The sequence below is a fragment of the Scomber japonicus genome, chromosome 20 (genome assembly GCF_027409825.1).
Source record: "Scomber japonicus isolate fScoJap1 chromosome 20, fScoJap1.pri, whole genome shotgun sequence".
Classification (NCBI taxonomy): Eukaryota; Metazoa; Chordata; class Actinopteri; order Scombriformes; family Scombridae; genus Scomber; species Scomber japonicus.
The window spans coordinates 17332721-17346436 of NC_070597.1; the positions used below are offsets into that span (position 1 = coordinate 17332721).

Here is a 13716-nt window from a genome sequence, read left to right on the forward strand (position 1 = left end):
AAACGTTTTCTTTTTACTCCATGTATGCTTAAATGGATTCAACAGGCTTCAATGAGGACTAAGATCTACACAGGGAAACATCATTTCGATCACTAAACAGCATATTACATGATGCTGCATGTATTGTCAGAGGACATTTTAGCCTGTGAGCAGTGGTGGAAGGTCACTGAGTACAGTTATGAAGTACTTTGTTTATTTTTAATGCTACTTTGTACTTATAGTCAGAGGCAAATATTGCACTTTTTACTCCACTACATTTATTTGACTGTAGTTTCTAATTGCTTTGCAAATAAATTAATGAAGACCTATGTTGTTGCATTGTTATAAATACACCTACTCAGCAATATATAACATAGTGACGCATGAATGTAATAGTAATAAAAAGATCACCTATATTTTATAGATATTCATAGATTTTGCTGATAATATTATTCATATTTACTGAAGTATCACCCTCTCACTGAGAATAAGCCATGTATCTCTCTTGTCTGCCTCTTCCTCCTAATTGGTTTTATTAGAATTAAAGTCATTTTTCTGTCAAACTGAACTAAAGATGTTACTGTTAATAGTTTAAGATGATTTTGGACAGAGTTGTAAAAAGTACACATTTAAGAAGAGAAAGTTTGATTCATGCACAGCTTTTGAGGTCATCACATTGCAACGCTGTTTTAATAGAAATTGTGGCACTGTATTTCAGAATGAAATATTTTTATCTTTTTACTCATAAGTGGCTGCTCTGTGATTTACAGGCAGAATTTGATGCAGTACAGTGTGCAGTAATATACATGTCCGACAGGTGGCGTGTTTTCACCGTCTCCTTTGTGTGAACCGGAACGATATGCTTTGCTTTCACCTTGGGTCCGTATCGCATTGGAGAGGCACACATTTGGTTGGAGCTGGAAATTTGACATTCAAATGAAAGATAAATGTCACTGTAGCATTGCGGCGCGTCTGACTGTTCTTCAAACAGAAAGGAAATATGAAGCAAGACGTGAGGATACTTTTATTGGGGGAACGTAAGTTAAGTCATTGGCACTGACAGCTAACAACAAGCTAGTTTACTAGCAACCATTAGCTGTTGCAGCCAACTTACTAATTGAATTTCCCCTCTGCTACTTCTGCTGACATGGCAGCGACAGTCTAGTTAATTGTATTAAAATGTATGGTCTCTACATCTACAATGTCATATACGATCAAAAATATATATTTTCTACCAAGGGGCCGCTTTCAAAATCAAATTTCCGCTATGCTAACTTAGTTAGCTTAGAGTAACTTTGCTGTTAACTTGTGAACGGTTATTTATTAGTTTGCTAGTTAGCTGCCGTGGAGTAGTTGATAAGCTTAACAGCTGCTGTACACTGAAAGCTACATTACACAGGTGTGTTTTAGTTGTCTGATATTTTAAAAGTTCTTAATTTGACAGAAGTTCATGCTAATGTTTGGCAGTTATGAGCTAAGGTTTGTAAACGTTAAAACTGTTCATGCTAACGGCCAACTGCTTAAATTAGCTAGAAAAGTAATCTGTCTAGAGATCCAAGTGGCATATTTGTCCTTATATGGTCTGTTTAAACCAGGAGCTAAAACCCTGGCGCACAACTGCAACACAGGGATAGAAATAGTGTGTGTCCATCATGTTGACTAACAGTGACAGTAGTTGACTTCAGTACATGTAAAATGTCCCCTTGCAACAAAGTGGTCTGCACTACACATGCCAACACCTGTAGTATAAGTGTAAAATAGATATTTAACTGAGTATCACAGATATTTGGTCACAGAATCTCTCTCTGTGTACAGCTTTTCTCATCTTCTTCTTATTGTCTTTTCTAACAGCCAAGGTGGGGAAGACGTCACTCATCATGTCCTTGGTTGGAGAAGAGTTTCCAGAAGAGGTAAGTGTCAGTGTAACTCTGCTTTACAACCCCTGAAAGCTGCTGGTGTTTACTGTTAATTATGGAAACAGTTAGTTAGTTAAAAGTAGTCATTACTCAGCCTCATACTTAGGTTGTGCACACTTAAGAAACCACAATGTAGCTCTTTGTTCAATCCGTCACTGCTTGTTGGAGTGTAAAGCAGAAGGTGATATCATTTTCCTTGGCAGTTTACTTTGCATATATATACACACACAACTCTTTCTGTTCTGCTGCTGCAAAAATGACTTTTCACAGGATGAGATCTGTAGTTTAACCTATTATTGTCTCAGTAATGGGTATTTTATGATAATATTGGGGGGAAAATGTTTCTTTTTATTTGACTGAAATTGAATTGTTTCATGCTGTTATAGCAGGTATGTAGGTAGGCTGATCTAGCGATTCAAGTACACAGTATGTTGGTTAAGGAACTAACAAGGTGTTCCTTGTGTGTAGACACTGCACACACTGCTCTGCCACAGTATATACAATTTTTTGTGCGTGTGTGTATTTTTTTTAATTACAGTAAAGCTTATTTTTCATTGTGGCCTATATTAGTTTCCATGCAATTGCTGGCAAATGTGCATGTACTGTATGTGGTCCATTGATACGACTGAAAATGCCTTAGAGAAATGTCTGTATTTTTTATATTATGCGAAATAGAAAACGTGGTTTGAGGCTGCAGTTTGATTAGGTGATGACTGAGGGTTGGTCTGTGACTTTCAATCTTTGACAGGTTCCATCTAGAGCTGAAGAGATCACCATCCCTGCTGATGTAACTCCAGAGAAGGTGCCCACACACATAGTGGACTACTCAGGTAACATGGCTTAACATATGACACATACCACAGTCATAATTCAATTCCCTCATTGGTCGCAATGCTTGTTGCACAATAACACACCCGCTGTAAAAGAATTTAGTGCATGTTGGCTGTTGAAGCCAGAGATGATGCATGTGGGTGTGAATGGTATTACTTTCAGGCTTGTTTATATTTGTCCCTAACCCCAACAGAAAAAGAGCAGAGTCATGAAGTCCTCAAAAATGAGATCATCAAGGTGAGTACACCATGCAACACAAATGGACATAATGAAAATCACAATTTTTAAGAGTTGAACATCTTTGTAAATGTGGTCAGAAATCAAATTTGGAATCATGAGAAAAACTGGGATTGGATGATTTTTGAATCACACACCCCTTTCATGAAAGTAAGACATTTTGAGCCATTTAATTCTGTAATTGTCAGAGGTCAGTCTGCAACCCATCAATGTTGCTACAATTTTCCTCAGACCAAAAGCACATTTTCTGAGATCCAGCAGTCGCCTCGATTACAATATACTTGACGAAGAAATTTCTATTCTTAGTATTTAGGCTAAACACCCAAAACAACAACTTCCTGGGCCTGATCTTTGTCATTTCTCTGGCTTCAGTTATTACTTTACATGCATAAATATGGACATGTAAATGGGTGCATGTGATTACTCTGTGCATCAGTGTTCAGTGTCATTGATAGAAAATATAGGGCACATCTTGGATTTATTTAAAAGTGGCTGAAATAACTGTTGACTCTGTTTTTGGCAGGCTAATGTGGTGTGTGTAGTGTATGATGTCACCAATGAGGACACGATAGAAAAGGTAATGACTTACTTACACATTGCTTTTCATTGTCTTACACATACATTTCACATACTATGGGATGTTAACCACATTTAGTTAATATATTTATAACATAATGTTACATACAATATACAACTTTCATTAAGCTGCCTCTTGTTTTTCAGATCAGAACTAAATGGATACCTTTAGTAAACGGAGACGCGGAGAAAGGGAACAAGTATGTATCAGTATGTAATGGGTGTGATACTGTACTGCAGCTGTGCAGTTGAACTTTGCATTCCTTTCTTCTGTTTGCTTGTAATGTTTGCAAACTTGGCAATCTTTGGAATAAAACTTGTGCTAGTGTAAGACTAGTCTAAAGTTACCCTGGATTTGACCTTAGAGCATAATTATAATTGCTTAAATGTGAGTGTGTGAGTGCAGCAGCATACAATATTTAAATCCCAAATGTGATATGCAATATATCTTGTATCACAGAATCACCAGTCTTACACAGTGAATGGTGTCATATTGTGAGATACACTCCTTCCTTATGTTTATCAGAATTCCCATCATCCTTGTGGGAAACAAGTCTGATCTGCGCTGTGGGAGCTCCATGGAAACAATTCTTCCCATCATGAATCAATTCTCTGAAATCGAAACATGTGTTGAGGTGAGGCTGAAATATACGCACCTGTTAACTTTGCCATTGCGACACACACACACACGTTTGCCAGGTTTCACACAAATATTTACTCTTTCACACACCTAATCTGGATTTTATTTTGCAAAGATAACTGTAATATTCTCTTTGCTGTTTTTCTCTATTAAGTGTTCTGCAAAGAACCTGAAGAACATTTCAGAGCTGTTCTACTATGCACAGAAGGCAGTTCTCCACCCCACAGCCCCTCTTTATGACCCTGAGGACAAACAGGTTAGATATTTTCAGAATGGGATACAAACTGTCTGCCTGTCAGTCTGTTCCAGCTAATTTATTTACATATATGTATACAAATGATGAGCTCAAAAATGTTTTGTCTTCCTCTGTTTTTCCCCAGCTAAAACCATTGTGTGTCAGAGCCCTTAGCAGAATATTCTACATTTCTGACCAGGACAACGACCGCATCCTCAGTGATGCTGAACTCAACTGCTTTCAGGTGCCTATCGAAAATGCTCAACATCATTTTGGGGACCTTTGTTTCTTGTCTGCTTCTCCACTATCAGCTGTCAATTAAAGGCAGAAATGAACATATCTTTAAAAAATATATATATATTTTTTTATATCGATGTTTTTCACTAGAAATCTTGTTTTGGAAATCCTCTGGCACCTCAAGCTTTAGAAGATGTAAAGACGGTAGTTTGGAAGAACACCAGTGATGGAGTACAGGACAACGGCTTGACTCTAAATGGTAAAAACAGTCATGAATGACAACATGAAATTTGAATCTGTGTTGTTGCAAGGGCACACTCAACTAATGGCCAAGCATTATGTTGCTTCTTTTCCAGGTTTCTTGTTCCTTAATACATTATTTATCCAGAGGGGCAGACATGAAACCACATGGACTATCCTCAGGAAGTTTGGTTATGATGACAACCTTGAGCTGACTGATGATTATCTTTACCCTGAGTATGTCTCATGTCTGTGTCTGTCAATTAATCTGTAAAAATGTTTACATTGCTGATATAATACAGTATTCCATCAGGGTATTTTTGGTAAACCACCATTATCCATTTTAAACTTGCTATACTCCTCCTGTGTGCTCGCTTGGCTTTGTCTGTGTTATGTTTGTTTTATAGAGAATAGTCAGGTATGTTGTTCTTGTGTCTCTGTTTTCAGACTACGGGTTCCCGCTGGCTGCACCACAGAACTCAACCATTTAGGTTACCAGTTCCTCCAGCGGCTGTTTGACAAATATGATGAAGTGAGTTTTGAACTTAACTTCCTTTGGTCACAGTGTCCCACTGGCCTGTTAAGTGGTGTAGAAAATATGATGAAGTCTTACATGTATTGGTGGAATGCCAATTGGTCATCTACCCAAGTATTTGTATTGCTTTGAATTTCCAATATTAGCTTTCGGGTTTTTTTTTTTTTTTTTAAAGGACTTGTTAAATAGTGGACTGTTTCCTGGTTTTAAGACGTGGCCTTATTTCCCTCTTAGGACAAGGACTCTGCCCTGTCACCTTCAGAACTGAGGAACCTATTTTGCGTTTGTCCTTACATGCCATGGGGTACAGAGGTCTACACGACTGTCCCAATCACGGATGAGGGCTACATCTCTCATCGTGGCTACCTTTGTCAGTGGACGTAAGTCATCTCAAGTCAGTTGTTTGCTTGGTTGTGAGCGTGCACTTTAAAAAAACACTTTCATGCACTTACTAGCAAGTTTTCTTATGCACACGCAGGCTTTCTGCATATCTCGACATCCACCGTTGCCTGGAGCACCTAGGATACCTAGGTTACCCTATCCTCACTGAGCAGGAGTCACAGACTGCCGCAGTTACAGGTGTGTGTGCACGCTTGAAATTAACTACTCCTTTAACGTAGGAAAAATGCACCAACAGCATGGAACATGGACACATCCTCCTTTAAATGTTTTAACTCAGTCTCATAGTTAAGTGCTCTTATGTAGGAGGACTATTCGTTTTAATCCTGCCTACTGTCACCTACATGTACATTTGTCCTTGAGGTGTAAATTAATAGTAGAGTTTGTTAATTGCATGTATGTAGACAGATTTACGCAGGCCTGTTTGGAAATACACTGCACTCTCCACAAAGTTTTGTTCTTCTGTTTCTTGCAAGCATTAACTAAATGAAACTTGATGAATGAATAATAATAAAAAGAATACATTTCATTTGAAGTACAACAGACATAATCCAATTATACTTTATATAAGTTAGTGAATCATGTCTTATTAAGAGATAATTGGAGGAGCAGGTACTTCAGTCAGTGAAATGCCTCAACAACTGTGATAGATTGCCACAGAATTTGGCTCAGATGTTCATTGCTTCCAGAGGATGATCTCCTGACTTTTTATCTTATGCTATAACCCCAGAGGCTGACAAAGTACGGTTTAGACTGATGAATAATTGAATCACATCTGACAATATGGAGCTAAGCCAGATATTCTTCATCCTAGATGTCCTTAAATGGCCACTGTACAGTGGATGGACCTTTTTTTGTTTTGATAACAACATGCCCTTCCCTCTGGCAGTACCCTCAAGCCAAACCTTACTATTTTTGTGCTGTTAGTAGTAAGAATCCAAGATTAGTTTTTTCAGCTTATCAATAAATTGTATAATTCAACCTGTGAAGTTAAACTGGATTGGTATACTCTGCACTAATCACACCTGCTTTCAAGACTGAACCTAGTTGCTATATCATGTGTCACCAAACTGCCACTTATTCTGAGGATTAAGTTAAGAAGAATTGACTTGTTTTAAAAGGAAATCATTTTGAAGCAACAGCTCATGTGGCTGGTTAAACTTTCTCAGCAGTCTTTTTAATGATGATGTTGATTTCGCTCTAAAGGGCAATAGTAATATTTACCTGACTGGAAAATACACAGCCTACAAAGAATGTTTATTGGTCTGTGTAGTACATGTGAGCTTTCTGACTTCCTGAGCAATTGGTGAATATTGAAAAAAATTAAAGTAAAAAATCAATTTTAATTTAATTTTATCAGATAAAAAGGGGTTCATCTGCATTGTTGCTGTGGCATTCCCATGTGTTTGCACATTGTGTTCATATTTTGTCTTTCTGCTTGTTTGTATGTGCAGTGACACGAGAGAAAGAGGTGGACCTGGAGAAGCGCCAGACACAGCGGTCAGTGTTTCTCTGCAAGGTGATCGGACCGCGGGGGACGGGCAAATCAGCCTTTCTCCAAGCCTTTGTGGGCTGCAACGTTGTGGTATGGCACCATCTGCTAGTCCGAAGCTGAAAATGTCAAATGTGCATTATTAAACTATTATACTCATGCAACAGACTCCATCATGTATGCCGATGTTCCTGTGGCGTAACTGCCTTTTCTTTTTCTTTTTCTTTTTTCACATTGTGTCTTCTACAGAATAAGGGAAACTCCAGCAGTGCCTTCTCCCCCTACGCCATAAACACTGTCCAAGTCAGCAACCAAGAGAAGTACCTTATTGTAAGTAGCTCCCGTCCTGGTCTTGATGCTGACCTGTAACGTTTGACCCCGACTAAAGCCTGATGACCACACTCTTCTCTTCCCCGTGCAGCTCAATGAGGTGGATGTGGAGGCGCAGTTCCTGAAGGCATCGGATGCTTCCTGTGATGTTGCTTGTCTCATGTATGACAGTAGTGACCCACATTCCTTCGACTATTGTGCCAGTATATACAAGGTTAGTCACAGTGAGAGTTATAAGAGATTCATTCAGTTATGCCACATTAAAGAACACTGTTGATTTGATCATATTTTTGTAGTTAGTGGTAATCACATAGGTAGTCCATCTTCTTTAGAATGTGCTGGTGTTTGTATAGACGGCTTATTGGGGTTGCAATATCCAAGCTCATTCCACTAGCTTTTGGGGATAACATTTTCATAATTACATAAAGCAAATTCCCCAGATATGAAAAAATGAAGACTTAATTTGTATCCTTTCTAAATATACATTTTTTTCATGGTGCTCAATTTCGTGGTGTTCAATTTCCATGGCTGTAAGCCAATTTCTTACAAATCTAATGAATTCGAATGACAGTGCCCCTGAAAGTAATTACATGAGCACTAAATATAATGATTAGTATCCCATCAGAAAGAACAACGTGCAATACACTGAATCCAGGCCACAATGGGCAAAGAGAGAGAAAGAAACACCTTCCTCCTATTTGTGTTCTTTCTGGTTAGGCAAGATTGATCTTAAAATACTACTGTGCTATTATAACAGGTAAAGGCAAACTACCTACATAACCTGCCATGCTTAATAATATAGATGAATCCTCTAGCAACTGCCAAAGTTCACTAGTGGAAGAGAGCAGTGTTGAGTTTTAGAAGATCTATACTCTTTGCTGAGTAAATCTCTGTGTTGTTTTGTTGCATTAGAAATGTTCATCTGTCAAATGATTATAAAGCTTTTAAACCAATTCTTCCTAAATGTCTTCCTTAATGTGGTGTCTGTTTTATATGAGGAAATTTAAATGCCAGATAGTCAGCACCCACAGGATGAAGTGTTGTTTTGCTCATTTATCTGTTTCTCTTCTTAGCAACATTACATGGAGAGCAACATCCCGTGTGTGCTGGTTGCCTCCAAGCTGGACCTTCCTGAGGTCAAGCAGTTCCACGGAATGACTCCTGCAGAGTTCTGTTATAAACACCGACTGCCTCCTCCACTGCCCTTTTCCAACGTGTTCCTCGACTCCACCAACAAAACCATATACACCAAACTTGCCTGGGCAGCAATGTACCCGTACGTTCTACTTATACAAACTACTAATCTAGATAATGTGATGATCAGTCATAGGGAAACATGGAATTATCAAAATGTGAATAGAGATGTGGGACTGCTAGACATTTGTTGTGCTTTTGGTAGTAACTGTACATTTTCTGTGTGACTCACCTTTTAGTGATTTTTTTTTTCTATCCAATCTTTAGACACCTGAATGGTTCAGACATGAGCAACTCTTCTTTCTGGCTGAGAGTTGCATTGGGCTCGGCTGTGGTTGCAGTTCTGGGATTTGCTATCTACAGAGCCGTCGCTAGACTGAAATGACATACAACCAGCTGAATTGTATTTTTTTCATCAAGACCAAACCTCTGAGACCAGATCCAGAACCACCGCTGTCTGAGCTATACGCAGTTCTTTTCACCATAAAAAGCCCCCAGGACACTGCACATCTCTGTCCTTCTCCATATTGGACTTCCTCAGTTTGTCCTACTGTCAGAGGCTATTTGAACCTGGTGATCATATTATTCCCCTCTCTGCCATACCTAGCTCTTTCTGCCTCGCTTTCTCAAACTCGACTAAACAGTCTGTGCTTGATGCATTGATACATGAAGAACTGCGACTGCTGATGTCCCAACAGGTGCTTTATCGAAATGCGGGAAAACATTGCCCCCACCCACCCCCAACACACACACACATACACACTCTTATCTCTTAAGTGTTAATGGAGAGATTGGAGAGTTTTTATATACATGCAGTGTTTCCTAAGCGTAATTTAAAAATGCCAAATTGACTCGGCTGAACAGCCAAAGGGCCGCACATGAAGCATTTTTAACAGAGAAGACATTGTAAGAGGCCATGCCTGAATCTCTCACAGGAATGCCTCAAATGAAAAACATGTTTCATTTTCACCAGGCCACCACAGATCCAAGATGTTCATATCTGATTTGCCAAATAACTCCAGCATTTAGCAGCAATGAGTAGTCGTAGCATGTTATTTTCCCCTTCAGGCAAAACCAGTTTTATCTGAGAATGAAACATTTTAATGAGCTTGAATCTTATTGTTAGAATGGTTTTAGCAGTAAGGCCTCCACTGATCTGCTGTGGCAAAGAGATTTCTTTGTGCATGAAGAAAATTGCTTTAATGTGGAAGATGGCTGTTAATGCATCTGCAAAAAAAGCAATAAATATTTTCTCCTGTAAAAGGAGGCCAGGCAAACCTTAGAAATGACAAAATGTTAAAGAAAAATCTGGTTATATTTATCTCTGCTTCCACTTCGTTTGTCTCTGTTCTAATTGAAATTGAATTAATTTTAACTGAGACTGAAATGGTTTGGAAATTAGATTTTTGTTTTTTCTATACATACATCTGACACTGTGCGCACACTTTACCATGTTATGTAATCAGCCATTGTATTGTTTTCCAACACGAGACATCCATGTTAATGTCTATTTTGTTGCTTAATTTAGCTGCGGACCTGCTGTTTCTGCAGGCCACACATATGTGACTTTGAAAATATTGCTGTTTTCTTACTGAAGGTGAACTGATTTTAGATGCTTAATAAAAGACCAGACCAGACTGGGTGGGGACTTTTGCCCAAAAAGACATTATGATTGTTGGGATGAAAGACGTGTCATGAATGCTGTGCTTTAATATGTTTGCCAGTGCTTTTTTAATTTCAATCTTCAACTTCAGCCTAATTTTTATTATTTTTTCATCGCTGATTAGTCCAGAGACGCCGAATTAATTTTGTTTTTGTCTTACATTTTTGACATGTACACGTTTTAATCTCTGGTACTTTGAGTGTAAATGATTTAACATGCATACTGTTTTAAAGTGTTGCAAACAAGATCATTTTTTAATGTCTTCCAAAGTGTGTTCTGCTGTGCTGTCAAAATTAATGCTGCATTTTGTGTTCAAGTACCACCAATTACTACCCTTTTGCAAAAAAGCGTCTTTATACTGCAAGAACAGCATGACTTGACTGGTGTGTGGATGACCTGCTTTGATCATTCATCCTGAAGCTGTTTAACAAGGTTCGTTTTACAGTCTTGCACCTGTTTAAAAACATAATAATGATAGCATGCTGAGGGTAATCTGTGTGTAATCTTGACTTTCATCAGTTTGACTCCAGTGTCAGCTGCTGGCATCTCTGTAACAACTGCTGTCAAGGAGAGACGCCTGTTCCTGCAAGACGTCACTAGATGGCAGTGTTGCACGTCAGGTGAGAGGCAGGACAGTAAAGCACTGGGTGTGTCTGTAGAGCCGCCCCTCTCCTCTGCATCCGCCCTGAGGGGAGTAGATGTTAGGATTGTAGTTTCAAGTGGTACAAAAGGGTGAAAAAGTAATTGATGTAAGTTAACTGCGGTACCCTGTTCAGTTTTTACTCAACACTTAGATTTTTTTTGTCCAATAATTCAGAGATTTTCATCAATTTCAGTGAATTTGTGTTGAACTCTGATCTATTCCCTCATGCATTTCTAAGCCACAGAGGTTTTACTGCAGAACTTTCAATAATCCTATAAAGCCTTTATCTGCCCCCAAATTAGCTGCAATAGCACTTGAAATGTAATTCAATCAAGAGTGAACGAATCCAGATGTTGTAACTTGATATTTAACTTGCGTATTTCATGTGACTAATGCAGTACCTTAATCATAACTTACCTTTTAAGAATGCGACTTCTGGACGTTGAAACATTATAACTTAGTCAGTAGATATTAATTATGGTAAAACTCCACCCTTGTTTATCAGCCTGCCTGCGACAATCATTCATTTCATTGGATCCCTTATGAGTGGGCTTTGTCTGCAACATCCTGGCTCAAGACGATAGTAGCTTAAGTTTATATGTGAAGCCTATGTGTGAATAAAAAAGTCAGTGTCTTAGTCTGTTTTATAGATTCACAATAGGTGTATTAATCATAGGTTCCTCCGTCCACTTGCAGTAAATCGACCAACACGTTTTGTAAAAGATGACAAAGTTTTATTGAATTACAGTATAAACAGTCTTCAAAAGTGACTGAACACAGTGGGATGTTTGTATGAGTCTTTTTGAACGTGAGAAAATATACAGAATGGCGCTTGAATGTCAACTATAGAGCCTTTAGGAAAATCTTGCTGACGTCCACTGCCCGTACATTGTAAAGGCTCAACAAAGCTCACCATTGAAACATTTGTATTTTCAGTATGACCCCGTGCACTAACAATAACTATTCAATAGTTAAACTGTAGGCCTATATACATGTTTTTCCTTTTCAGCGAGACCCTATATGTATCCAAGGATCAGACAGAAATCAACAATATTATTAACGCCAAATAAAAACGCTCACAATGATCTCTACAGCATCTTTAGGCTATATAGTGCAATGGAGAGGAAACTACTGGTTAAAAACACCATAAGTTTGCATGAGATTTTACAAAAATAATACATATACGAAAACATGTCCTTAAGTATTTACAGTCTTTCTCATATTGTCCTTTACTTCTTTTTTGCTGTTTTGGCTGCCTTTTTGGGTGTCTTTGCCTTGGGCTTTGCTGCCTTCTTTGCTGGTTTTGCCTTGGGTTTGGCTGGCTTGGCTTTCTTTGCTGGTGCCTTTTTGGCTTTAGTTGGTGTGGCCTTTTTCACAACCTTCTTCACTTTCTTTGCAGCTGCTTTCTTAGGTTTTTCCGGCGTCTTTGACACCTTCTTGGGCTTTGCAGCCTTCTTGGGTTTTGCGGGCTTCGCCGCCTTCTTTGGTTTGGCGGACGCCACAGCCTTGGTGGACTTTTTGGAGTCTTCAGGTTTGGTCAGTCTGAAGGATCCGGACGCGCCGATGCCTTTGGTGTGGCGCAGCATCCCGGATGCCACCAACCTCTTCAGGGCCATTTTAATCTGGACATCGGCGTTGTCGCCCACCTTGTAGTTCTTCCTAACGTACTTCTGGATGGACTGACGGGAAGCTCCACTTCGGCTGGCATCGTGAACGATGGCCGCTTTAATCATGTCAGAGTACTTGGGATGAGAAGCAGGTTTCTTGGGTTTGGCTGCCTTCTTGGCTTTGGCCGGAGCTGCCGACGTCTCTGCCATGGTGACTCTTTTTAGTAAGTTGACAGAAAAAGACAAACTCCTGGAGGTGTAATTTCACCCGGTTCAGCTGGCTCACCGGAGAGTCACAAACAGTGAAATAAACGCTCGGTCAGAAATAAAAGCTTCTCCTGAGAACGTCCGAGCTGGCAGAAATATGCCACAAGTCTCTCTTTCCAAGACAAAAAGATGAGTTTTTAATTGTCCACAGCAATAGTAGTGTCGGGATACAGGATCACTTAAGTGTCTTATTCCACAGGCGCTCCAGTGAGCCTATGAAGCCTGTCTGCGGACGTGATTGAGAACACCAACTGCCAGCAGCTGATCTAGCGGACTCCATGGAACTGGCGCCGTCCCGTTTGTGTTTCTTCATCCTCCAACTCCTGACAAATTTACAAACCACGACGGAGTACTGATCCACAAAACACTATGGGCTGATAGCAGAGACATTGGGCTTCACATGGACACACTTGTTCTCCTTCGTCCGCGCCGACCAACAACTTTTATTCCAGGAAAACCAGCTGGAAGTAATACGCGCTGTGAACAATTTTGCACAATTCGCATTAAATTGACCCAAACAGACGAAACCTGTGGACAAATCTTCTAATGCATATCGAAATTGAATCTATGCTTAAACGGATGCACGTGATTCGATCAGTGCAGGAATCCATTTTTGCTTTTAATACATCGATACATTTTCCCAACTAACACACTCCGGCCATTGACTTTAAGTGACGTGGTCGAGATTATTTACT

At 39.4% G+C, this 13716-nt stretch overlaps 2 protein-coding genes across 2 annotated transcripts; one reads left to right on the forward strand and one right to left on the reverse strand.

The window, feature by feature from the left end:
- Positions 1-871: 871 nt before the first annotated feature.
- On the forward strand, positions 872-10760 carry rhot2 (ras homolog family member T2). Its single transcript, XM_053341324.1, has 19 exons — positions 872-1016; positions 1831-1889; positions 2644-2725; positions 2920-2963; positions 3487-3540; positions 3687-3739; positions 4066-4174; positions 4334-4435; positions 4560-4658; positions 4802-4910; positions 5008-5128; positions 5339-5423; positions 5661-5806; positions 5905-6005; positions 7280-7410; positions 7567-7647; positions 7739-7861; positions 8721-8923; positions 9109-10760. The coding sequence occupies exons 1-19, from the start codon at positions 980-982 to the stop codon at positions 9224-9226; spliced, it is 1857 nt and encodes a 618-aa protein (XP_053197299.1). The 5' UTR covers positions 872-979; the 3' UTR covers positions 9227-10760.
- A 1099-nt stretch (positions 10761-11859) lies between these two features.
- Positions 11860-13221, reverse strand: LOC128381547 (histone H1.0-B). Its single transcript, XM_053341579.1, has one exon. The coding sequence runs from the start codon at positions 12962-12964 to the stop codon at positions 12377-12379; it is 588 nt and encodes a 195-aa protein (XP_053197554.1). The 5' UTR covers positions 12965-13221; the 3' UTR covers positions 11860-12376.
- Between the last annotated feature and the right edge of the window lie 495 nt (positions 13222-13716).

What these genes read in the sequence shown, in the direction of transcription:
- LOC128381547 (XM_053341579.1), bottom strand. Translation starts at nt 12,964, where the DNA reads ATGGCAGAGACGTCGGCAGCTCCGGCCAAAGCCAAGAAGGCAGCCAAA.
- rhot2 (XM_053341324.1), top strand. Translation starts at nt 980, where the DNA reads ATGAAGCAAGACGTGAGGATACTTTTATTGGGGGAAC. An exon ending in CAACGGCTTGACTCTAAATG is followed by an intron (nt 4,911 to 5,007) that starts GTAAAAACAGTC and finishes CTTCTTTTCCAG; the next exon opens with GTTTCTTGTTCCTTAATACA. An exon ending in GATGATTATCTTTACCCTGA is followed by an intron (nt 5,129 to 5,338) that starts GTATGTCTCATG and finishes CTCTGTTTTCAG; the next exon opens with ACTACGGGTTCCCGCTGGCT.